The following is a 25605-nucleotide window of genomic DNA, read 5'->3' on the forward strand; positions in this document are numbered from 1 at the left end:
TGATAATCATTATTTGTGTCTAAACATTATGTGTGAGTGTGTTTTATGTTAGCCTGAGACTAGATATTTTTAGTCGTTGAATTAAAAAAATCCTATTGACTACACTGCAAGTAAGACAAATAGCAGACATTAAAGGCAAAACTGAAATGTCTCTGGTACCCTGAAAGCTGGCAGTAGAGGCACAGATGCAGAGTTCTAAGCACAACTATCGCGTAGAGGACTTACCACTGTAAAGTTCCTTCCGGCTTCATGCACATTTATTACCATCCTTAGGACACTAACTGAATTCAGGTTTTTTCCAACACCTGTTATTGTACTCCCACCACTGGGAGCAAAATAAAATAGAAAAATAGCTATAAGAGGTTCTTTCTCTATCAAGTATTTTAAGAGAGAAACGAAATTAAATCACATGTAGTAACTACAAGTTACAGCCACAACTGAAGTCAAACGAAAGTTCAGTGGTAAATTTTCTTTGGAAATAACTTATTTAACCTGGAAATATTTAAAAAATTCATTATTTCATAAGCTGAAGGAATGAATTTCTCTTTTTATTCACCAAACACACAAAAGAAATATTTTTTCCTGTCTGAAAAAAATACAAAGAAAAATGAATTTAACTACTGTCGCTAGACTGATTGAAATAACAGAAATAAGGCAGACTGAAATGGGTCCAATGAGATACTGATTTAGAGGGAGTCTGGTATTGGCTCAGACAGTAAAGAATCTGCCTGCAATGTGGGAGACCTGGATTCGATCCCTGGGTCAGGAATATCTCATAGAGAATGGAATGGCAACCCAATCCAGTATTCTTGCCTGGAAAATTCCATGGACAGAGGAACCCTGGCAAGCTATAGTCCACAGGATCACAAAGAGTCGGACAGGACTGAGTGATTTACACACTGGTATAGGGAAAAGCTGTGTGTAAATTAGGTAAGGAAAAATACACTGTAAAATGGACAGAAAAAGGCGATTCCACTTTTAGGCACTAAGGTTAGTAAAGAATTAAAATGTACATAATATAAGTGCTTAAATACTATGATGTTCAGTTAAATTGTTTTAACGAAATCTATTTAGACTAGGATAAAATGGCATGAACTAGCACTGATAAAGTCAAATTGTACTCAGAACATGATTGTAGTTTTCACTTCTGAATTGGAAAGGTATCCTTCAAAAGAAATGCAATAGTATCAAATCCAGAAATAAAACTATCTTCCTTTGGACTATTTGGCAGCCAATCACCCTCAAGTTCATTATTTTCTTATACCCATCAGAAACTTTTACTTACCTAATAAAAGATTTGGTGGGATGTATTTCATAGACAATGGGGTCTTCCCGGTAAATGAAGCTGTTCACCTCTCGGTTGGCTAAGTCAATTTTCAACTTAACAGAAAACTCAGTTGGAGCACTTTGGGCTGGGGTATAACATTCGAGAATACTATGTGAAACACTGAACAAAAAATTAAGAAAATGGATCTTCGTTAATAAGACACACATATATTAGAATTATATCCATAAGTCAAAAAAGGACATCAGTCAATAGCACCTAAATGGGAATTTCTAGGGAAAAAAATGCTCTTTTTAATGTAGGGTGTTTGCATTTGACTAGATCCCAGACTTAGCTTTGTTGTAGGCAAACCATCCAACTTAAAACTATTTGGGATTTTAAGCAATTTTTAAAGTTTTGGTACTTGATTTAAGCTTTCCCATCTCTTAAGAAGCAGAAACGTAACTTCCTAACCTAATCTCCCTCATGGCTCTCACCACCCCAAAGTGATATGATCTAATTGTAAATCTTGATGGAAATGTTTATTGTCAATTAACAGAACCTCATAGCTTATAGCATAGGTGGGATACTAAGTATAACAATAAAGAAGGTGGATGGGAAGACAAACTTAAAAGTGGAATTAATAAACCATAAGGGAAGGGTAGGAAAAACAGCAAAAAGGAGTAGAGGGATTCGGGAAGGGAGAAGTTTTTAAAGGTTAGGACAGTAAATAATAAACCTCTTGACTTTTTGCCACAAAATAACAATATTTTCTTGATTTTTTAGGTACAAATATTAATCCAACTTGACTGATGAAACAAAAGATAAACTACAACACCTTTTTAAAGTACATGTTTTTCCACCAATTGAAATGTGCCTTGAATTTCCACTGTTTAGGTGCTTTCCAGTTAATGTAAGTAAAGTGCCACCAGTTTTTGGACCATAATTTGGAGAAATACTTGTTATTATAGGATCCTGAATGAGAGATAAAAACAAAATAAAATAACCTGTCAATTTTATAACTCTAAGTAGATTAAGTAATAATTAAATATCCTAGTTCATGAGAAAATGAATGCCCAGACTTACCACATAGGAAAACGCACTATACTGTACTGACCCACGGCTGTTTGAAATAACTATGGACATATTGAAATGTTCATTCATTGCAGGACCAACTGTGCATTTCAACCTGAAAAAGCGAAGTTTTATATAAGTCCAAAGGCATTTTCTGGCTTGGGTGTTTTATATTAAGGGTTATTATCTCCAAATAGTGAGCTGACTACTCTAAACAGCAAGCAGAGTTTCCAAGTAAGCATCAAGACAGAAAATTGTATAGCTTTATTTCTGTACTATTATGCTAAACTTTATATTGACTGTCTTGTATTATTCATATAGACAAAACAGGAAATGTTAAACATCATCAATGTAGAACTCACCAATCGAAAAGTTCATAATAATCTCAGTCTAATCCTCTATAATTGTAGGCATAATGTTTGGCATACTTATAGAAATGGTATTTTGATAGCATATGAAACAATGGGCTGATTACAACTAAGCAGAAATCTCCTCTTCAAAGTATGTCAAAAGATGCCTTTTTGTGGTTATACACATTTATTTAATAACAATAATGATAAAATAAAGATAGGCTTTCCACAAAATTATTTTTAAATTAATAATATTATTATAATCCTAAAAAGTATAATTTGCTTTATTAAGAAACTTTTAAAAATGAGGATGAATTGTGTCTCACTTTTATAGGCTCTAATTTATAAGCAATGAGCAAGAACTTACAAGGGGGATTTCTTGAATGAATTTTTTTGCCATTGAGCTAAACAAGTATGACATTAATTGATGTTTTGGCCTCAGTAAAATAAGATGAGTAGATTTAGATCTTTGCATAACCCTGGAAGGAATTCTACTAGGTATAAAATAACCACTTGAAAGAATAGGTCAAACTATAAAACTTCAAATGTTTGATTATTGTTACTACATAACTAAAAATTTCTGGGTTCTCTGTTCATTATGGGATTCAGATCTTATAGAAGTTACAAGTAGGATATAGTAGAACAGGCACAGGTCTTGGATCAAGAGAGCTGAGTTTGAAGGCCTGTTCAGCTCTTACTCTCTGAATTACCTCTACTAATCTATCTTTCTGAACTTCAGTTACCACTTTGTAAAACAGGGATAACATTGCTATTTCCTGAGATTTGGGAAAGACTACATGAGATACACTCCTTTCTGGCAAACCATTCCAGTATTCTTGCTTGCAGAATTCCATGGACAGACCATAGGGTCGAAAAGAGTTGGATATGACTGAGTGACTAACACTTTAACTTTCCATTACAGTGTCAATAAAGATCAGCTAAATATAAACTCATCAAAAACAAGGAGTCTCAAAAGTGTGATACAGCCGCTTCACTATTTCTGAGATTCAGAAAGTGAATTTAGAAAACAGGGTCCATATTGAACTCTTCTCTGATTTTTATAGAAAAAACTGTTGGAAAGAGTCTCCCTATTGAAGACTTTAGATGGACTGACCCCAGCCAGTGCTACTCTTTCAAATCTACCCAGACAATTTCTCAAGTTGTTACAAAAATGGTTGAAAAATTCCCAGATGCTAGATTTTTCTTTTCTTCATCTGAGTAATGTCACTTTCTCCCTCCTTAATCCTGGTGAGTAAATAGTTTTAAAAACAAAATAAATCCACAAGGGGAGTGGTGGACCAAGACTTTTTTTAACTCAAGAGATGGACTTTTGGGGCAAGTTTTACAAGTATTCATTCAAAACTAAAATCTGTTTTCCAGCCACACCCTGGCCAAGTGTTTTTAGGTCCTTACATGTTTGTTGTGCTCTCAGTTAAGGTTAAGGTGCAGCTCTCATTGCCAAGGAGAACTCTGGTTTTCTTCAAATCAAATTTATTATTCCTCTTGAATCCAAAGTCCCAGCCACAAACAGTCAGTGTTGTCCCTCCTTCAAGGGGGGCACTAGTTGGAAAAACCTATAAGGACAACATAGAACTTAAAAAGAGCGAGTACATTATTATCTTTCATATGTGTGGAAAACAAACAGACAAAATACATATCCTCAAAGAATCGGAAATCCTTCCTTCTCCCATTATCTAAAAAAATTGAATTTTCACTGAAGGAAAAAGGGACACAAATCTCAGAGTATCTGGAACAAACATTTAAACTATCTGTCAGGTTGATGAAACAAGTTGTTTTCAGATTTAGAGATGAGAGAGAGGCCAAATTCAGCCTAGGTGGGGATGAAAGGCCTTTTTGGGATGAAGTAGACACACTTTGGGCCCAAATTTTACATTTTATATAACCCATACTTTTATATGCTTATATAATCTGGGCCTCCAGATTGAACTCTGATCAAAACTCCTTCATGGGTCCTAGAAGCTAAGCACCAGTATATGCCTTGTTCTGAGTACCAGCTGGGTATATGCTACATGCATATTGTTGCTATGGTATTCCCCACCCAGAGGAGAAAGTCATGCAGTAAAAATACTTCTTTCTGTACCCAGTGTTTTCACAGTTGCATTTAACAGCTATCAGAATATCAGTCACGTATATGGTATTTAATACATATATGCCATTCATTCATTCACTGCTGCTGCTGCTGCTTAGCCACTTTAGTCGTGTCTGACTCTGTGCGACCCTATGGACTGTGGCCTGCATGGCTCCTCTGTCCATGGGATTCCCTAGGCAAGAGTACTGGAGTGGGTTGCCATGCTGTCCTCCAGGGGATCTTCCCAACCCAGGGATAGAACCTGGGTATCCTGCATTGCAGGCCAGATTCTTTACCACTGAGCCACCAGGGACGCCCCTATTCATTCACTATTTATTTATAAATCATCTGCTATGTGCCAGGCATCAATAAATGAATAAGTGAACTTATTTTACTTAATACTTAATTACTTATTTTTAATTCACATTTATTACTAACTACCATTTTTTTCCTTTAAATATAGTCACTATTTGATATATACCAGCTGGTTAGTTAACAAGCTAAAAATGATGTAACATTTAATACAGTCAACATATTCTGTTAGAAATAGATAAAAACAGAATTGGAGAGGGCCTCAAGTGTGATCTGTATTATAGCAATGTTTCTAATTATTTCTTTTGGCATAGTTGTATATTTCATTTCTAGGATTGACTTATTTACTTCAGGCTCAGTATTACATAATAATAGGTTCCTTTTATTATTGCAGGCTTATCTTTGGTGTATTAAAAGTAAAACAAATTCGTTAATAAAAATTTGGCAACGGTGATATAAGATAGCATTAGGCTCTTATGAAGTCTACAAGACAACTATTTTTAGGCTAAAACTATTAAAACAAAACAAATTTCCATGTTAAAAATAAGCTTCTCCTCAGCAGCTTTGTGACAATTGAGAAAGGAAATGCTCTTTTGGGGGGACATATTGTAAATTGTGCTGTAAAGTACAATGGTGGGAAAACATAGCACTGCTATACAGGCAACTCAAAAATCAGTAAGGGCATTTGCTAAAGACCAGTTAGTGAAAGTGTAAAAGTGATTCTTCTCTAGAACAGCTTTTAGCAAAATTCAAATCTACAAATGTTACCATCCCTCCCAAGTAAATAATCGCAAACCAACGTCATACCCTTGTTGTCAAACCCCTGTAAAAGTCTTAGCCTAATGCCTTTATATAGCTACTTTACCCATGAAATCCATTATACAGTTGTGCCTTTCATGAAAATTTACCTCGTCCATGTCTAGCCAATGAGAATTGCTAGAAAAAAAATCTGTTTATTATTATGTTAGAAATTCAGTAGGAGAGAAAAAGACATCTAACCCTCCAGGGCTCTCTTCAGCCTGAGGCAGTCACACAGCTGTTATTTCCTCTTTTAATGAGGAGTCTTCCCCACTGAAAACAGCTGCCTAAGGCTGATGTTGGCCCGATCCCACTGCCTAGATCTCCCCTTTCTATGTAAAAACTGAAGTCTGTCACTCCACGTTCATCATCACTTTCTATATAAGACAAAGGGATTGTGTGATGATTTCAGAAAAGACACTGAGAGTTGTTCAATTGGTGTGCTGGCAACAGACATGGGTGCTATTAATATAAAACCTCTGTGAGATCATCAGGATTTGAAAGGCCAGCTTTTCTTAGCTTTTCTCAGCTTTTCTCTCCTGGCTGAAAATTAAAGGCAGGCAACTGAGCTATTCTGCCTTAGCTTACGGGGTAACGTTCACTCTTCCGGGGGAAAAGGAAAGACACAGTCTTGGACTACACACCCTGGGACAGAACCAACAATGGGCTGGCAAACTGTGTTATCCTGAGGGTAGAGAAACTCTGTGAGAAGGAAATGAGTGTACGGCATAAAGCCACAGAGGCTGGGTCTGGATAGGGTAGAAATAGCCACAAAAATAGCTATTGTCCTTAAACAGGTGAAAATGATTTAAATGATCATGTTTTCAAAATCCATCAGGATAATACATGAGAAAATTAAAATAACAAAAACAACAACCTTGGAAAATTAAAATCTGTCTCTTCAGTAAATGTCACAAATATATTTGGTGGCAGTGTACTGCAGAAAAGAGATAAAATATCTCATGTCCCTCATAAGATATCACTGCTGCTTCTTATCTGAGTCTTCTGATCAATTAATAAACTGTTTTGCTGTCTCATGGGACTGAACTCTAATCCTACAAGATATGACAATTTTATCCTAATAAATTCAGAATATATTGGAAAGTCCTCTTTCTTTTCTGAAGCATTTTTCATTGCTCTTTAAGTACAAGATCAGATAACATGTTTGAAACAAAATAATGGGCTTGCACTCCTGAAATATTTCATATGTGGGACTGCAGAGAATCTCAGCCACTGAACATCATGTACCTTGAAAAGCAGGTTGACTTACATTTATAGGAAAGTGAAACTCTACACATTAGCTGGGTTTTATGCCTGCAGCATTTAAGACAGATAAGAAAAAGATGAATAATCTGTCTTATTCTTTGCAGTAAGAATGCTAAATGTCATGCTCTAGTGCAGCATGAAATCTTCCTAACAACTATGAACCAAAAGGGATTTATGGACTCAGCTGCACTACTTTCTTTCTAACTGTACAGCCCAAGCCTCAATGAATTGTGCGTGATACAACCCAACCTTTTAAAAATTTCCAGTTAGAGTGCTGGAGTTAGGGAAGGTGGAGGAGGGGAGATTCAAACATTATGAGAGAGTCTGGTTCCAGAAAATTCTAAAATATTTACTGTTTTTAACCATTTTAATGTAGCTTTCATTAAAATTAATAACAAAAGGTGGTAAACTGGTCAAAATTAGATGTTTCATTTGTACAGGTTCTCAACCTGCTTTTTATTTAAAACAGCAGGTTGGTTGTTTTTGAAATGAAATTGTTGTGATTTAATTGCATACGCATACATGCGCACACACACACACACACACTCCCCATGCCTTTCATGGAATAGCTGCATTCGGATTCCTGGTGTCTCAAACTGCCAAAGCTACGTGTTTTTAAAAGTATAAAACTGCATGTGGTTTTAAAAGTGTATTAAACACACAAACAAAAAGTGCATAAACACTATAGATTTAAATTTGTTGTAATATCTTCTTGTTTATTCTCTAGCTGATCAAGCTGAGGCTTAATAATTGTGTCACACCTAACAGAAAATGATTTGGTTTAAAACCCAGTCACCCAGTACAAATCTTTGCCCAAACCGTAGCTAAATGAAAACAGCCATGTGCTTGGGGGCAGATCCTGTTCTAACTTGCACACTCTGTTTACTTGGGCTTGAACCAGGCGACCGACCAAGATCTTTAACTCGATTCTTTCACATGCATCATTTATTATTACCGAAGTCCAACTGTTCCACATGCAGGCAGAGAAAACACACACTGAGTCCTTACCAGGTTAGTAGCTTCAAGCAAAATGTGTTTGAATCAAGAAAGAAATTTTTACAAATTGCCATGGAGATTTTCAGAGCACCAAATACACGCTTAAGCAAACAAGGCAACAGAGAGAGAGTGTGTCTACAATATCATGGCTGAAGTCTACTGCTAGAAGCTCAGTTTTCTAAGAGCCAGAGGTACTTTTGTCTTATTTGGGAATGTGTCCCCCCAGTGTCTAGAAGACGGCCAGCTGTGTGGTAGGCACTCAATAAATGTTTCAGGAATGAATTAAAGAATGAATCAGCTTGCAGAGTATAGAAGTTAGTGAGGTTATCAGCTGTGTCTTTACTTCTCTTCCATGAACTTTGAAAGAAGGCACACAGCTACCTATGTGTCCACCATCCACTTGCCTCCCAACTTGCCCTGAGAAGTAATCTCTACTCTCATCAATGATGAGACAGCCACCATCTATGCATTAGAAGGAACAAAACTCCCTTTGCCTGCTCCAGCATGGCTTGGACCTCTAGCTTGCATGGTCCAGGTTAGGGTTCTGTGTTATGATGACTAGATCCTTATGTATGATGGAGGCTTATGTCTGGGCACCTGGTAGATAAAGTAGCTGGTGAGGAATCAGAATGGGCAGATCAGAAGGGAACAGGTCCCAGTGTGAGGAAATGCGGAGCAGTGTTGCTTTCTAGCCACTACTCTTTTATTCACATATCTGCTAAGGGAGAGCAACTGCCTAAAGAGAGTGTGAAGCATGCACTTCAAGTTCAGGGTCCAGGGGCTTGTGCCCAAAGACACCCTAAAGGAAGAACCTGGAGGGAGGGAGGTGGTGCTTGGGCTGATGCCTCACAGACAAATGAACACTTTGATTTTTGAAGTTTTTAATCCATGGGATTTATGCTTTCCAAAACAAAACACACACGACAGTTGACAGAGACTCCTACCTTGTAGATTGTTGGCAGACAGGTCTCTTGAGTCCACGTTCCACTGGAGCATTCCTCCAATCGCACACATTTATCATGGCACCAGCCACATTGCACAAAGGAAGGGGCGGAGAGGCACTGGCTGCAGGACTGGAAATGTTCACAGCCCAGGCCATTCAGCGGGATCTTGGTGATCTGTGAAGACAAGTGATGGAAAGAGCTTCCAGAGGAGGGTTTTGTTTGCTTGTTAAATAAAAACTAAATACATCAAAGATACATGTAAATATAATTTTACAGAGTCTAACAGAGATGCCACTTATGCCATGCACATCATGTAATAATGCTAATATGATTAAACTTAAAAAATTTTTTTTTCCTTCCTTCCACTTTTGGCACATATGTGATAAAAGTAACTATTACTGTCCAGTGAACACAAGCATTATCATGCAAGGTTAGAGGTTCTATTTAGTGGGGAAAGTTTGAGATGATTTACTTTTCAAAAAAATTTTTATTGGAGTATAGTTGATTTACAGTATTGTATTAGTTTCTGCTATACAACAAAGTGAATCAGTTATACATACACATATAGCCACTCTTTTTTTATTTTTCATACAGGTCATTACAGATTATTGAGTAGAGTTCCCTGTGTTATACAATAGGTCCTTATTAGTTATCTATTTTACACATAGTAGTGTATATATGTCAGACCCCATCTGCCAATTTATTCCTCCCCTGCTGAGATGATTTTAAAATAACAAGAGTATAATTTAAGCTACTGGAAAACGCACTTGAACCTCTGGGAAATTCTAAGTATGGTTACATATCATTCTGACACCAAAATGCACCTCCTCTCAGGGAAAAGGGATTACTGGCCAGCATAATCTCTTCCAACATACACTTCAGGAGTTATCTGCCTGCACTAGAGTTCTGCCCTTAGGACTGTAATTCTCATTTTGTGTGTTTGTGTTTCTCATTGAGAAATATAGGACAAAAGGAGAAGTTTACCTCATGAAGATGACCTCCCATAGGTCCAATTTTCCCCAAGTAAAAATTTAACTTGATTTTAGGAGATGTCTGGAATACTCAGGAAAGAGCTTCATAGAAGAGAGATAAATCCAGATGAAGGGAGAAGTTAAAAAGGACCAGGTGACAATGGCTGTAAATATCCACTCAGGAGGAATCACATTGATGGAACCTTCCTATGGAACAGGGCTTACCTTCTTCCCAGTGACAACCAGTGTATAGCCATTCTGGTTTAGCGGGTGCTCCACAATCACTTCTGGAGACACAGAGTGGGAATCCAGGCGAAAATTCACATGAGGAGTTAATGATCCTGATCGAGAAACCACAACCTGAGAAACAAACCAGAAAGCACTCTTAGTCCAACAGTCCAACAAGCTCAGTTTAAATATACTATCAGGGGAAAACGTGGATGATAATGGTAATACCAGATTAGATGAGCTCATGGATATTTGAACGATATGCCCAACAGTTTATTGCACTGTAAATCAATACGTCTTCTAATCTCCTGCCTTGAAGACAATTCATTTGAACCCCCAAGACAGAGTTTTGCCTATGATCTTTTAATGATTTCTAGGAAAGGAGATCTTCCAGCCAATCAGCCAGCACATGCAGACACATGCTCACGATTGTACTGGGAACTGGAGGAGCCAAAACTCACTCCAGAAGACCTCACTTATGCTATAAGGATTCTGGATTATTTTTAAATCTATCCTCCTGACCCTCCCACCAGGCCGATTCCCTTGACGTACAGGAAAGTGTAGTGAACAGGGAGTCTGGAGACTTGGAACTGGTTCCAGCTTTGCTACCCTTTAGCCATATTTATAGATCTTTTGAGGTCGAAATAGGCCCTCAGCTAACTTTGAAATGATGTGCTGTCATTTCTTATAAACCACTGTCCCATCGTACATTATTACTTTGGTTATAAAGAAGGTTCTGCTTCTTGGCCTGGTTTTATAATAAGACCTGATGGTTTTAACAATGTCTTGGAAAGGAGATTTGATGAGTGGTGTCATTCTTGCTGTCAGGTATTTCTAATTTGGGATGGTTCTCAGCTATAAAATTTCCATCAGTCCAGTCGTTAGAACCCAGTAATAATGAAGTCCAGGTATAAGATCAGAAGAAGGTGAACACTCAGACTACAGGAGAGCTTAGATGCACTCTCATTCTTAGGCCATAACATTCTATCCACAGGAAGGTGCACAATACTGAGCATAGCTCTGGGCTTGAAACTAACTTTATGAAATTGCTTGACACCCAAATACCCTTTTACATTTCACTGAAAGGGCATTTGTTTGCCATGTTTGAATCATGGGACAAATGTGGGCATCTGTGAGATTGAGATTAAATAATAAACCACTTCTACCTCAGCTTTCTTATCCATAAAATGGGAATGAACTGCTTAGTACTCTAACAAACACACAACATAAAAATGTTCTGGGGAACCAGTAGTAAATTTTTTCTTCAGCACAATAAAGGAGCTATTTACCCTGAAACAATTTGGGAAGATTCCCCAAATCCCTAATTTGCTCCCACAGACTGGATTGTTGATAGAGAAACGGACCAAGTTCACACAGGGCTGTAAAAGTTAAACATCATGACTTTTTTTTTCAAACATTTGCTCTACACCAAACACTCAACACGTTCAAAACAACTCCATTAAGCAGGGTGGCTATATTTGCACAGAAACTAAGTGATAGACTGAAGGTCATTTGGTTGGAATGGGAAAGAATGGAAACTATTGTTATTCCTAAATTTAGGGCCAAATAGTTATTTGTGACTTTTGTAGGGAATGCAAAAAAAAAAAAAAAAAATCAGTTACCAGTGCTACCTCCCGCTGGTGCTGGTTTCAAGCAGAATATCAGAACACCAGACGTCTAAAGCTTCTACACCGAATTATTTCAGTTAACCATTTTTTTTCTATCTTGACTTACTTCTGGTGCTCATCACCTCTTGTTTTTCCTACCCCTCATGCTCCCCTGCTCCCCATTAAAAAAAATATTTCTCTGATTGTTGTCAATCACTTCAAACTTCAAAGGGAAAAAAATTCCTTTTCTCACACACAAGTAAAAACCAAAACAACATATCAGCCTCTTTTAATAAACTGATTCTGTTCTCTGCCTCATTCTGTGCTTTCTACTTCACTGGAGATTATTCATCCTTCTGAACCTTCCTATAGATATTTGAATTTTGTGTCTGTTTCTTATACCTTCCCTTCTATTCAGACCTCCTACATAACGATCAGCTCCTACTTTTTTTTCTCCTATCTTTTTGATCTCTTTAATATCATTCCCCATATCTATAATAAGCAATCTCTTCTTAATTTAATAGGTCATTGACTTTGGGCTTCCCTGGTGGCTCAGATGGTAAAAAATCCACTTGTAGCGCAGGAGATCTGGGTTTGATTCCTGTGTTGGGAAGATCTCCTGAAGAAGGGAATGGTTATCCACTCCAGTATTCTTGCCCGGAAAAATCCATGAACAGAGGAGCCTGGCAGGCTACAGTCCATGGAGTCCCAGAGAGTCAGAGACGACTCAGTGACTAACACTTACCCTTGACTTTATCAAATATGGAAGCCCAATCAAATATTTATTTCCCAGAAAGAATTAATATTTCCCTTTTCACAAAGATGTTCTTTGCACCACTGGAACTTGGATAGATTGATTTGGTTCATTACCTGTTAAGACTCTTTATCTGGAGAACACCATATATGATTGTAACTGAACCAGGCATTGTGTTAAGTGCTTTAAATAGGTATTTTGTTTAGTCTTCACAATAAGCCTACAGGGTAGGTACTATTATTTTCCATAAAGAAAATATGATAGAGAATTTTAGCTAGAAAGTACAAGTCAGGTTTCCAAGGAACTTTCTCTCATGCCAGAAACTGTTTGCTTGACCTCTTCTTAAACACTCAAATATACTCTTGGAGCACCAGAGTAAACACCAATAAAAAACTTCAACTCTGAGCTCCCAAGAGCCACTTGTGAGTCAAAGCATTAAAACAAATTTCACAATATGTTTGCCTTGCCAAATACTCCTTGTTTCAGTAATCTTGGCCATACAAGTTAAGTGTGCCTAAAGAGAAAGACTCCACATCTAAATAGTTTCTGATAGCACAGAGGAAATGTTATTAGTACAGCCAACAAGTTCAAAACTTTTGATCATGAACTAGGATGAGTGTGGCTTGGTATAAAAAATGAGATGAAACAGAGAAGACATGAAAGCTGGGGAAAAGTGAGATGACTGCGTGGAGTCTCGAGCAGAGGTTATGTCACAGATGCAAATACCTTTTCAGTTGATCATTAGCCCTTTCTCTGGAAGGATACCTATTGCTATAAAACGCCAAGAATGTGTTTCTATCATTAACTCCTCACTTTCTCTTCTTGCTAAAATTCTAAGTAATTGGGTAACCACTTTAACTCTCAAAATACTCCTGAAGCAATGGTTGCAAGAAATAAGGAGTTCCTTTTGGTTGTCATGGAGATATTTCTAAGGACAGAACAAAATCTAGCTTTTAAATTTAATTCTTAGGATAAATCACCTGGCATTGTTAGAACAATCAGTAAGAAATAGAGACCAGCAATTATATTTTGAGTTTCTACTGTGTTGACAATTAATGCCCTATAAACGGGATCCCATAGAGTTCTCTTGCCCTCTTTCCTCCATGTGAGTACCCAGCAAAAAGATGGCAATCTATGGACCAGGAAGCAGACTCTCACTAGACACCACATCTGCTGGCATCTTGATCTTGGAATTCCCAGCCTACAGAATTCTGAGAAATAAATGTTTGTTTTTTAAAGCCACCTAGTATGTTAATTTGTTACAGCAGCCCAAACTGACTAAAACACCAGCAATAGGTTTATATCTTAAGTATGTGAAAGAAATTGATATTTGTCTAGAAAGGAATCAGATATGAAGAGCTTTGTTTCAACCAAGGTAAACATCGAGCTTTCTAGAACTAAAAAAATGAAACGTAAGAAGTGGAGATCACTGATTGGTGCTGACAACTTAAAATTAGAAGTAGTAAGACAAAGTACCAGGCGGCAAAAGTTGAATTAAATGAAACTTTGTTCTATCACTCTTTTTGGTAAAGGGGCACAAGTGTTTCTATACCAACCTGACACTACAAAGGCCAGGATATGTACAAATAGCAATATTCTTTATGATTATAATATCAGTGTGTGTGTCTCAATTTTTTGAAATGAGTCAAAGTGAGTCGAAATGAGTCAATACCAAATTGAGACCTCTGTAAAAAAATTCAAGCATCTAAGAAACATATAAGCTAGTAACTTTGTAACAATTTTAAAAATCCCAAACTTTCAAATCAGTATTTCAAATAAAATGACTATAGGATTAGTCAATCTATACACAGAGTATATCTGTCTGAATTTCAAAGAGGCTACTGATAAATATATTTTGTTTTAAAATGCCTCTCCACTTCTTTCAAGTAAGCACCTAAATAAGAAATTCCAGTTATTCCCTGCTACCAAAAAAAAAAAAACAAACCCAAAAGGTCAGCATTTTTCAATGTTTCAAATACTTATGATATTTTAAATATCTATGCTATAACAATTTACAAGATGTATGTATTTCAAGATCATGCATTAATTCATTTTCGGAGACTATATATGAACTGGGCTTAATTTTTTGGTATGGACATAACTCTGTAATTATTATTTACAACAGATGTTTTTTTCCTCACAGAAGAAATCTCCGAATCCATGAAACATATTTTCTTCTAAAGAAATATACCAAAGTTACTGTTCTTTATACACGTAACCAAATTAATGATGTATGCCTTTAAAAAAAAGGCAGATGATATTTTTATTTGATCACTTTATAAAGGAGATAGGTAAGTCAGCAATCTCTGAAGAGAATGTGGAAGTTCAAACTTCGTTTGGCTGTGTCCCTGCAGGCTGCTCACAGCATTGATGAGTTGATGATCTGTGTCTACATAGTCTAAAATAGCAGTAATCCCAAATGTAACATGCTGCAGGCTTCAACACAAAGCACTGAAATACCATGATGGTGGCATAGGAACCGAAGGAATTTGGAGACAGGAGGTCAATAAATAAATTGATTTTTCTTACTGGAAGTGAGTAATTACTCTCAGGTTCACTGATTACTAATATAATCCTTTAGGTAATGGTTGTAAGTAATGACCATGAGCTAAGGATGTCTTTTTAGGTGATCCCTACCTCTTGAACTTTCTTGCTTAAGACCAACCAGTCAAGAGAAAAGGGCTTGTGGGTGGTAACAGCATCTCACAGAAAGGGGGATGGGGGAAGAGAAGGATGATACCAAAGAATCGAATGACATCTATGACAGCGCTCAGGCAGCGGCCACTGTATGCAGACAAGCCAGTGAATGTGGAGATGAACTTGCAAAAAGTCTGGAAAGTGTGTGCCCACCCCCACCCCATCCTCATCCACTCACTCTCCTTGGTCTGACAGTCATGCACAAATATTTTAATAGCAACGCTTGCATCTAGAGATTAAAGGCCTTATATAAGTGCTGTAAAAAAAAAATCAAGCAAGCATTGTTTTTGGATGTAGATTAGACGAGGAGCTCAGAAGGGGAGATGTGGGCAATCCCTGTGATTAGTCCTGTGATCTTCATGAGTATCCTGCTTCCCTCTCCCACGTAGCCCTGCACTCTGTGCTCATGTTCTCCAGCCTTGTTCTTTTCTACATTCCCACCCCCTCCACAACTTGTAAGAAGCCCTGTTCTTACTGTTTACTTACACTATCTCCAACAGTGTTTATCATATTATTTTACTTCAAAGCATCCCAAGAGAGCAATCATACAAATAAAAACTGTTTTTCAAATCTAGATCTACATTGACATGGCTCTACAGATAGACTTGAATATATGTACACATTAGTATATTTAGACATAGCTGCACCTGTATGAGATAAGTTACATGCTTAAATGTTAGAAACATGTCAAAAATGTCCTCTCTTCCATACATATAATATTGTTAGCTAAACAATATAAGTCTTGCTAATCAAATAACCACTGTGAAATACCTGATTCACTTTGCACCCAACAGCTGGAGCTGAAGCTTGTATTCCCAGCCAGAGCTGAACATAAGCACAATAGGAAAGGCAGAAACAGCTGCAAACTCTTGGGAGAAAACATTTGCAAAGCAACTTTGCCTTTAGGCTTCAGGGTAGGAAGGAAGTAAAATCATTCTTCTGTTCCTTTTCATGTATGGCAGCTGTCTTTGGGGAAAAAAATTATGTCCCTTCTATTTTGTAACAGAAACTTCATAGTATTATTGAAACATGGGTTGTAGAAACTTAGGCTTGGCCACAGATTCAGCACTTCAGTGCAGTCAAAACATTTACAGAAGTTAAGTCACTGCTTGGATAGATTAGGCTGGATGGTCCCCAAGTTTTTGCTGTACTCCTGACTCCATCTCCAACATTATTTGCTGTAAACAAATTGGATTTTAGTGATGGTGATTCTTTGATCCTTTAAATGGTTTAGGATTATTTACATAAAATTTTACCAAATGGAATTCTCTTAGGCAAGTGGCAGAGAAACAGATCCTCTCTCGGTGAGTCTCAATAGCCGTGTGTTTTTTATGTCTTTGTTTTCTCTAGGTATCAGGTACATGTTTCTATCTCCCCTACTAAAAATTTAGTTCTTCAGAGGAAGGTTCTCTGTCACAGCTTCCTTTGCCTCACTTATTTGCCTAGTAAAGCATAGTTAGTATGTTCCTGATATATAAGGAATGAATTGAGAGTTACCTGGTTTCAAAAAATCAAGGATATCAGTGCTTTTCATAAGAAAAGTATTTATTTAAATACTTATTTTCATCTTTGGTGTTATGGATGCACAGATATATTATAGCTTCTTTGATGAAAATGCTGGGAGATAAGAATAAAACATTTGTTACAGCATTTCTATTCTAATGAAACTGATATATATAACATACCACTTGGTGAAATCTGAAATCTGTCACACAGCAGAATTTACTCAGTTATTAAAGCAATCTATACAAAAGTGGAATTTTATTAGAACTTCAGAATCTGGAAATAGGCCAGGAACCTTGTGATGTGAAAAAGTGTCAGACCTAAAGTGACTGTAGAAAGCTTATTAATATGCAACCAGATGGGTGAGGTAATACACAAAATAAAAAAAACGAAAGCAGAAAAAAAGATAACACGAGGAAATGAACATAGGGAAGCCAGTGAGAATTCAACAGATGCTAGGTTCAGTCATTCTCCTTCAGATTTTTCTTGGAATTCTCTAGAATAACATAAATATCAACTAAAAACACATATAAACACCAGATAACAACACACATTTTACAAGGATAGTAGATATGACCCTTTCAAATTTGTTAGAGTGCTTGTCTGTGTGGGATGGGGCTGGGCATCTCTCCTTAACATTTTGAGGACAAAATTAAATGGTTTGAAGTGGGTAAATAGGAACACTGGACTGAGAGAGAGGGAGCAAGGAAGAAAAAGCATAGTTAATTGTGAAGCAGTGGGAGGAGGGGAGACCAAGTGTGGAATCATTTAGATCTGTATGATTCGTTGTGAAGTGGGAAAGTTTTATTTACACGTTTTATGATTTTGCAAAAATTCCACCAGGCCCACTAGTACAAGAAGAACATTTGATGCATATCCAGACTGCTATAAAGACAGTGGTGGTTTTTTAAAATATGTTTTGTTAAAGAATACAGATAGAGAATGTACAAATGAGCAAGTCATAGGAAAACATCATCATCCTCAATTGCTTTACTGAAAGTCATTTCCCGACCAGGATGTTAATTATGTCAGATGATCACGAAATAAATATCTCCCTTTTAAAGAAATTTCTAGTCTTTGTGGAAAGTCAACATTTCCATAGATACCATCGTCATTGTGCATTAACCAAGAATCTACTAATGAACTCATGTTGAAAGCGCTACCAATAACTATTAAAACAGTAAAACAGACCCAACATGAGAGCATCTTAATTTCCGCAAAGTGCTAGCTAGGGTTTTTGTATCTAGGAGACACGATAACTGCGACTCTGAAATGTGAACTTTTATTGTATGGGAATACTGTTGCTATCCATTAAAAGCATTTCTTAACAAAATCTGGATTTTTTATCCCCCAGTGTTTGTACTTCTTTGTGTCTGACCCCATCATTTTGCAGAATCAGAAGAGCTGGAGTTACAATGGGATTCTGATGATAACGTCCCTTCCTAACGCCTGCCAATATTTCTCAATGATGTGAATGTTTCTTCTCATGGAGACGCACAGCTCACACAATAGCTCTCCTTTGATCTGTAGCTTCCCCTGAAATAGGAAAACATCGCCTGGAAGTGCTTTAATTGTTTCATTTTATTTTCCAATCATGTGATTTAAATCATGAATGGAAAAAAAAACCTCAAACTGTTCCAGGCAAGAAAATTAAAGCAACCACATTTAAACTGAAAGCTTTAAGAATTTAACAAAAAAAGGCCATACACTTCAAGAAAGGGACTGGGGTTCATTGTTTTGCTTTCAGTCTGTGTCTCTAGCTTCCACTGTGATTTTTCACTTTACAGTATTTGCCAACACCTTACTGTAAAAAGAGAAGCAAATTAATTGTATGACACTGGATAAAACAGACACAGCCACTCTCAGAGAGTATGTACCTGCATGAATCGACCTTCTGACGTCCCGAGATTAGCGATGGTGAGATCTCCTTTGATAAAGGTAGATATAGATGTTAAGAGGACTTGGTTGAACTGGCCCATGAATAAGTCAACGCGTGGCAAAGCTGTGGTAAACTCTGTTCGATATTCATCATTGCGCACTTCACATCCTGATGAATTTCTCAAAAGTGTCTGGAATAAAATATGGTCATAGAATTAATGCGAGTCCAGATGTGAGTAAGCTGTTAAGAAACTTTCTGGTGTGTCTTTTCAGAGGTTAGAGGGAATGGCAAGGATAACAGACAATCTGAAAATGGACATATAGCCCCAGATAGGCAGAAACAGTTCCCGTGATCTAAATGACTTCAGTATCAGTAAGTGCTGTTGTATATACACAGACGCTAAAACTAGGGCTTCCTTGGTGGCTCAGATGGTAAAGAATCTGCCTGAGATGCAGGAAACCCTGGGCTTGATCTCTGAGTCAGGAAGATCCCCTGGCAAAGGGAATGGCAATCCACTTGAGTATTCTTGCCTGGAGAATCTCATGGACAGAGGAGCCTGGTGAGCTACAGTCCATGGGGTCGCAAAGAGTCAGACACGATGGAGCGACTAATACTTGCACTTTCACTTTTTAAAACTAGGGTCAGATCTTATCATCACAGTTTGTACCACGGTTCCACATGTTAAGTACATAAAAACGGCCACATGTAAGTACATAAAAACGGAATTCAGCAGGCGCTAGTAGGAGAAAAACAAAACTATGAATGTCTCAGGCCTGGACATAAAGGCAATGCTTCTAGCAGGCAAGTACAGTGAGATGGATATCAACTGGAATAATCATAAATGTGGGAGTCACACTGGGACACTATTTTAAACTGTGTGCCTTTGTGCATTTGTGTACAGCGAGGTGGTGCAGAGTGATGATTTATAGATAATTCATGAGAAAGCAGTGGAGAACCAACCCCAGACCCAGGTGCCTGCATCATACAGCAATTATCTATATGTTTGTGAAATTCATGTTACTTCTGTTTCAGTTCTTCCATTTGTAAAACTGAGAAAATTACAGAAATGCACCTACCTTACAGAGCTGCTGTAAAGATTAAATGAGCTAGTTTATAGAAATCTCTTATAAAAGAACCCAGTACACAGAGAACACAGAGAAATTGTCCTCATTATGGTGAAAGGCTCAAAAAATGCAAAAGTTATACGTCAAATGCTTTATTAACCAGCTAACTAAAAGGCAATTACCACCCAACCAGGTGGTAATTTATCGTTTAGTTTTAACTTCAAGTGAAAAGATTTAAATAATATTGTTCACTAATATATGACAAGCACTTGGATCCCTCCCTTCTCCTTGACTCTTCAGTCTCCTGCTTTTCCTTCTCAGTCAGTTCAGTCGCTCAATCATGTCCAACTCTTTGCGACCCCATGGACTGCAGCACGCTAGGCTTCCCTGTCCATTATCAACTCCTGGAGCTTACTCAAATTCATATCCATTGAGTCAGTGATGCCATCCAACCATCTCATCATCTGTCATCCCCTTCTTCTCCTGCCTTCAATCTTTCCCAGCACCAGGGTCTTTTCAAATGAATCAGCTCTTCGCATGAAGTGGCCAAAGTATCGGAGCTTCAGCTTCAACATCAGTCTTTCCAATGAATAATCAGGACTGATTTCCTTTAGGATGGACTGGTTGAATCTCCTTGCTGTCCAAGGGACTCTCAAGAGTCTTCTCCAACACCACAGTTCAAAAGCATTAATTCTTTGGCACTCAGCTTTCTTTATAGTCCAACTCTCACATCCATACATGACTACTGGAAAAACCATAGCTTTGACTAGATGGACCTTTGTTGGCAAAGTGATGTCTCTGCTTTTTAAAATGCTGTCTAGGTTGGTCATAACTTTTCTTCCAAGGAGTAAGAGTCTTAATTTCATGGCTGCAGTCACCATCTGCAGTGATTTTGGAGCCCCCCAAAATAAAGTCTCTCACTATTTCCATTGTTTCCCATCTATTTGCCATGAAGTGATGGGAACAGATGCCATGATCTCAGTTTTCTGAATATTGAGGTTTAAGCCAACTTTTTCACTCTCCTCTTTCACTTTCATCAAGAGGCTCTTTAGTTCTTCTTGGCTTTCTGCCATAAAGGTGGTGTTATCTGCATATCTGAGGTTATTGATATTTCTCCCAACAATCTTGATTCCAGCTTGTGTTTCATCTAGTCCAGCATTTCTCATGATGTACTCTGCATAGAAGTTAAATAAGCAGGGTGACAATATACAGCCTTGACATACTACTTTCCTTTCTACTACTTCTCAAACTGTAGCATTTGTCTCCTCTGCAGGACCATCCATGCTTGCCTATCAATGTTAGGGTTCTTCAAGGCTCCATCTTAGGGCTCACTCTGCTCACTCTTGATACTCTCTACCCAGGATATGTTTTATTGTTTTTAGTTGACACTCATATTTGTGCCTCCAGGCTACACTGCTCCTCTGAGCTGACTGTACATTTATCAAACTGCCTACGAAACTGGCATTCAGATGTCTCAGAGACCTCAGCCTCAACATGACCAAAGTAGAAACAACAATCCTCCTTGCCTGATCTCATGATACAATGCACTCCAGCAAATGGCTCCACCATTTCTCCAGGTGCACAAGTCAGAAATTCAAGGGTCATCCCTGATTCCTCCCCATAAACAGTCTACTGCCAAGTCCCATCAACTGCACTTTCTAAATATCTCCTGAGTCCATCCACTTTTCTTTATCTCCACCATGGCAACTTCATCCAAGGTACCCTCATCTCTTTCCCGGACTATGAGAATGGCTTAACTGGACCTGACCAATCCAATCTCATTCAACCTCTTTCTAGATCCATTCTCCACACTGCAGCCAAGTTTTCTTTTTAAACCACACATCTCATCATGTCACTCTGCTTAAAATGCTTAACATTTCCCCACTGCTCATAGGATCAAGGACAATATTTTTAACATGCCCGGTTGGCTCCTGCCTCATCCAGCCCCTGTTCAAATTCTCCAGACTCAGCCTGCATTGTTTTCTTCCTTGCTCCCTATGCTCCAGTGAGCTGGCCTTCTTTCAGTTCCCCAAATAAGCCAAATGTCCTCCTTACAGAGTCTCAGAACATGCTGTTCCTTCTGCTCCTTCCACCTCCATTCACCTTGGTAACTCCTATACCTCCTTCAGATCTCAGTTTGTCATCAGTTCTTCAAAATGTCTACCCTGATCTCAATATCAAGGTCAAATGCTTCTATGATAGACTGCCATAATACCATTTACCTATGTGAAATGGCACTTACAGCTGCAACCATTATTTGTTTTTGTGATAATATGAGTGATGTGAGACTTCCCAAGTGGCTTCCTATGATCAGAGACTCTGCTTGTTTACTACTATATTGTTAGTAGTAGATGAAATGCCACACACAGTAAATGTATAATAAATATTAATTGAATGAATAACAAGTAAGTAAATCAATTATGGGTAGCTGGGGAATGAGAGTGAAGATACAAACCGAATTACTAAAGTTAATTTTTTTTTTTCAGGAATGGGGGTAGTTTAAGAGTTTACAAGAGACAAATGGAGAGACCGACTCTGACTATCCTGACAAAATGATCGCAAACTGGTAACTCTGAGGCAGATAACTGGGGCAAAAAGTTGTATAAGTAAAACAAAGCCTAACTTGGAAGAAAGAGAGAAAAATTTCAGTTTTACACATCTTTATATGTAGCAGAAGTCCAGAAAATGATTTAAAGATTATAGAGATTTTCTATTATTGTCCTGTTTTATTTGTCATAATCAGACAGTTATTACAGTATATTTCAAACCAACTGAGTGTTTAAGAACAAACTAAAATAAAAAAGTTAAATATCCTTAAGTAAAATAGGCTTCCCTGGTGGCACAGTGGTAAAAAACCTGCTTGCCAATGCAGGAAATGCAGATTCAATCCCTGGGTTAGAAAGATCCCCTGGAGAAGGAAATGAAAAACCACTCTAGTATTCTTGCCTGGGAAATCCCATGGACAGAGGAGCCTGGAAGGCTACAGTCCATGGGAGTTGCAAAAACAGTTGGACACGGCTAAGCAACAACAACATATAAAATAACCTTACTCCATAATGTCAAACTTATGCCACACCGAATGCAAAGTTCTTACATCTATTAACTTTTATGGTTAAATATAATCTAACGTGCTGTTTTATACAATGGTGAAAAATTAGTGAACAGAAGGTCTCAGATATGCTAAACTTATGACTTATAATTAATAAGATGTTCTAGGTCTAGACATTTTTGATATATATTAGTGAGTACTCTTTTACTATTTAATTAGAAGCTTTTCTTCACTAAAGTGCTATAGATTGCTCTGAGGAGCAGCAAATAACTGAGATGTACCATCAGTTCAATAGTAACTGATTAATTGGTAATTAGGTTTCCACTGGTGATCAATCATCCATTTTGAACAGGGCTGGAACTAGAGAAGCTTCTTAAAGGAACAGAGGCCAATTTTAAATCAAAGACCTTCTCAAGTATTCTGTTATAGAGGAGGCTGCTCTTCAGAGTCAGCTTCTCTGATTTTGTTCATTTCTTATTCTACTTTTTTCTATGTCTAGGAGGCATTCTGGGAACTTTAAAGGCTCAGACTTGACTTGGGATTCAGTGCTGGTGGAGATATGATGGATTTATCAAGATATAAAACAATTGGCAAATTGTGGAGCAGAGTCTTAGGTTGTAAGCTAGCAGCAGCAGTCTACTAGATGATACCACTCTAGTGGCAGAAAGAGAAGAGGAATTAAAGAGCCTCTTGATGAGGGTGAAAGGAGAGTGAAAAAGCTGGCTTAAAACTCAACATTCAAAAAACTAAGATCATGGCATCTGGTCCTATCACTTCATCATGGCAAATAGACGGGGGGCGGGGTGGGGGGGGGAGGGAGAGGGTGGGAAATGGAAATAATGACAGATTTTCTTGGCTCCAAAATTACAGTAAATGGTGACTGCCACCATGAAATTAAAAGATGCTTGCTCCTTGGAAGAAAAGCTATGACAAACCTAGATGGCATATTAGAAAGCAGAGCTATCACTTGGCCAACAAAGTCCATATAGTCAAAGCTTTGGTTTTTCCATGTACGGATGTGAAAGTTGGACCACAAAGAAGGTTAACTGTTGAAGAATTGATGTTTTTGAACTGTGGTGCCGAACAAGACTCTTGAGAGTCCCTTGGCCAACAAGCATATCAAACCAGTCAATCCCAAAGGGAATCAACCCTGAATATTCATTGGAAGGACTGATGCTGAGGCTGAAGCTCTAATACTTTGGTCACCTGATGTGAAGAGCCAACTCACTAGGAAAAAACCCTGAGGCTGGGAAAGATTGAGGACAGGGGAAGGGGCGACAGAGATGAGATGGTAGGATGGCATCACTGACTCAATGGACATGAATCTGAGCAAACTCCAAGAGATAGTGAAGATTAGGGAAGGCAGGCATGCTGCAGTCTATGGGGTCACAAAGATTCTGACACGACTTAGTTATTGACTGAACGTCCAACAAGAGTCCAGGAACTGTCTCATTCATCTTTTAACTTCACTGTTTACCCTGCCTAGCACATTGTATCTAACAAGTCTGCTGAAAAAATTAATGCATTTGCAAAGTAACCCAGGGTTAAAGCCCATTTGCCTACCCATTTGCTTTGTGATCTGTGTTGCTGAATGGGGCAACCTGGAGAACAGAGGTTAGATGCATCTCAGATTGTTTGCAAACCTGCAGGACCTCACTGGTCTTTTCTAAATGAAGGCAGAAAAACAGGACCAGAACCTTAGCGTCTATTTGTCTATTTTCTCACGTGTAAGGCTTTTTTTTTTTTTTTTTTTTTTTTACCATTAGTTAATAACTGATTTAAAAAATGTGCAAAGCAAACATATGGTATGATGCTTTAAAATAGTGAAATTTCATTTGCTTATTGGCTTTATCACATGTAAGGCTTAACAACCATAGAACTCTGCATCAGAATTAACGTAACATTTACACTGCACACTTCAAGGCATCTCCTTCAGGAAATATAAGTTCTCTAAATGGTAGTTCCTCAGGAATGAGAGGATTAAATTATGTCTCTACTCCCTCTTCTCCCCAATCCCCAGCCCCCCAACAAACCCCAAAGTACAGAAACTCTGTACAATGTTGGAATAGAATGTACAGAATTCCTTGATCTTGAAAAATTGTGTACTTTGGAGCCAAAGCCAACAAACATCTTGTCTGGTTTGAGTGGCATTCAAATTTCATAAGCCAGGGGACCCCAACCCAACCTTTCTCCTTTTCCTTTTCTCCACAGCTGAGATCTGCAGCAGAGGGACTACTTCTTGTCTCTTCTTGCTGAGAATCCAGATAAACTTGACAGCTGTGGTCAGGGTGGCAGGAACTGGCTTGCAGAGCTGCAGGCTGTCTTTGAGCTTGAACAGTAGATTTTTAACTATTAAGGAGCCTTGTTTTAAACTCTCAGCAGTGCAAAGGTAAAGTATTGTGTAAATACGAGATATCCATCTGATTCACTGTCTTACAGATAACGAGTGAATGTGTTCCTTGCTCATTTGCTCAGGGAAGATGGGGTGACTTCTCACCACTTTACAACAGTTAGTTTCTGGATGTGACATCTGGAGTGGGATTTGCATCTAACTGGAAGAACAACTATAGACCCGCTGCCAGGGGTCTCCTTGCCACTTGTGCTCTTGTGCTTCTCTTGAACCCAGAGGTCTTATGCTTTGGGGTAAAAGTGAATGCAGCTTGTGGAGAGCAGTTCTTTGGTATAACAACTGCTTTGGGGCACCACAGAAGAGTCTAACAAGAAAGGTTCACCCCAGCACCAGTTGAGGAGCCAGATGAA

At 38.0% G+C, this 25605-nt stretch overlaps 1 protein-coding gene across 5 annotated transcripts in view; it reads right to left on the reverse strand.

Annotated features, from left to right (window-relative positions):
- The window catches only part of MET (MET proto-oncogene, receptor tyrosine kinase), a 149317-nt gene that overhangs the window by 69269 nt on the left and 54443 nt on the right, over positions 1-25605 (reverse strand). For all 5 annotated transcript variants that reach the window (XR_008717828.1, XR_008717827.1, XR_008717826.1 and 2 more), the window contains 8 exons: positions 18731-18922; positions 10290-10424; positions 9094-9267; positions 4102-4262; positions 2351-2453; positions 2103-2239; positions 1286-1447; positions 226-325 (listed from right to left, as the gene is read on the reverse strand). Coding sequence is in view for 2 of the 5 variants with exons in the window: in XM_055590305.1 (XP_055446280.1) it covers positions 226-325; positions 1286-1447; positions 2103-2239; positions 2351-2453; positions 4102-4262; positions 9094-9267; positions 10290-10424; positions 18731-18922 (1164 nt within the window). In the remaining 3 variants the exon portion in view is untranslated. The remainder of the gene's footprint in view (positions 1-225; positions 326-1285; positions 1448-2102; positions 2240-2350; positions 2454-4101; positions 4263-9093; positions 9268-10289; positions 10425-18730; positions 18923-25605) is intronic.

This window comes from Bubalus kerabau, chromosome 8 (assembly GCF_029407905.1).
Source record: "Bubalus kerabau isolate K-KA32 ecotype Philippines breed swamp buffalo chromosome 8, PCC_UOA_SB_1v2, whole genome shotgun sequence".
In the NCBI taxonomy this organism is placed as follows: domain Eukaryota; kingdom Metazoa; phylum Chordata; class Mammalia; order Artiodactyla; family Bovidae; genus Bubalus; species Bubalus kerabau.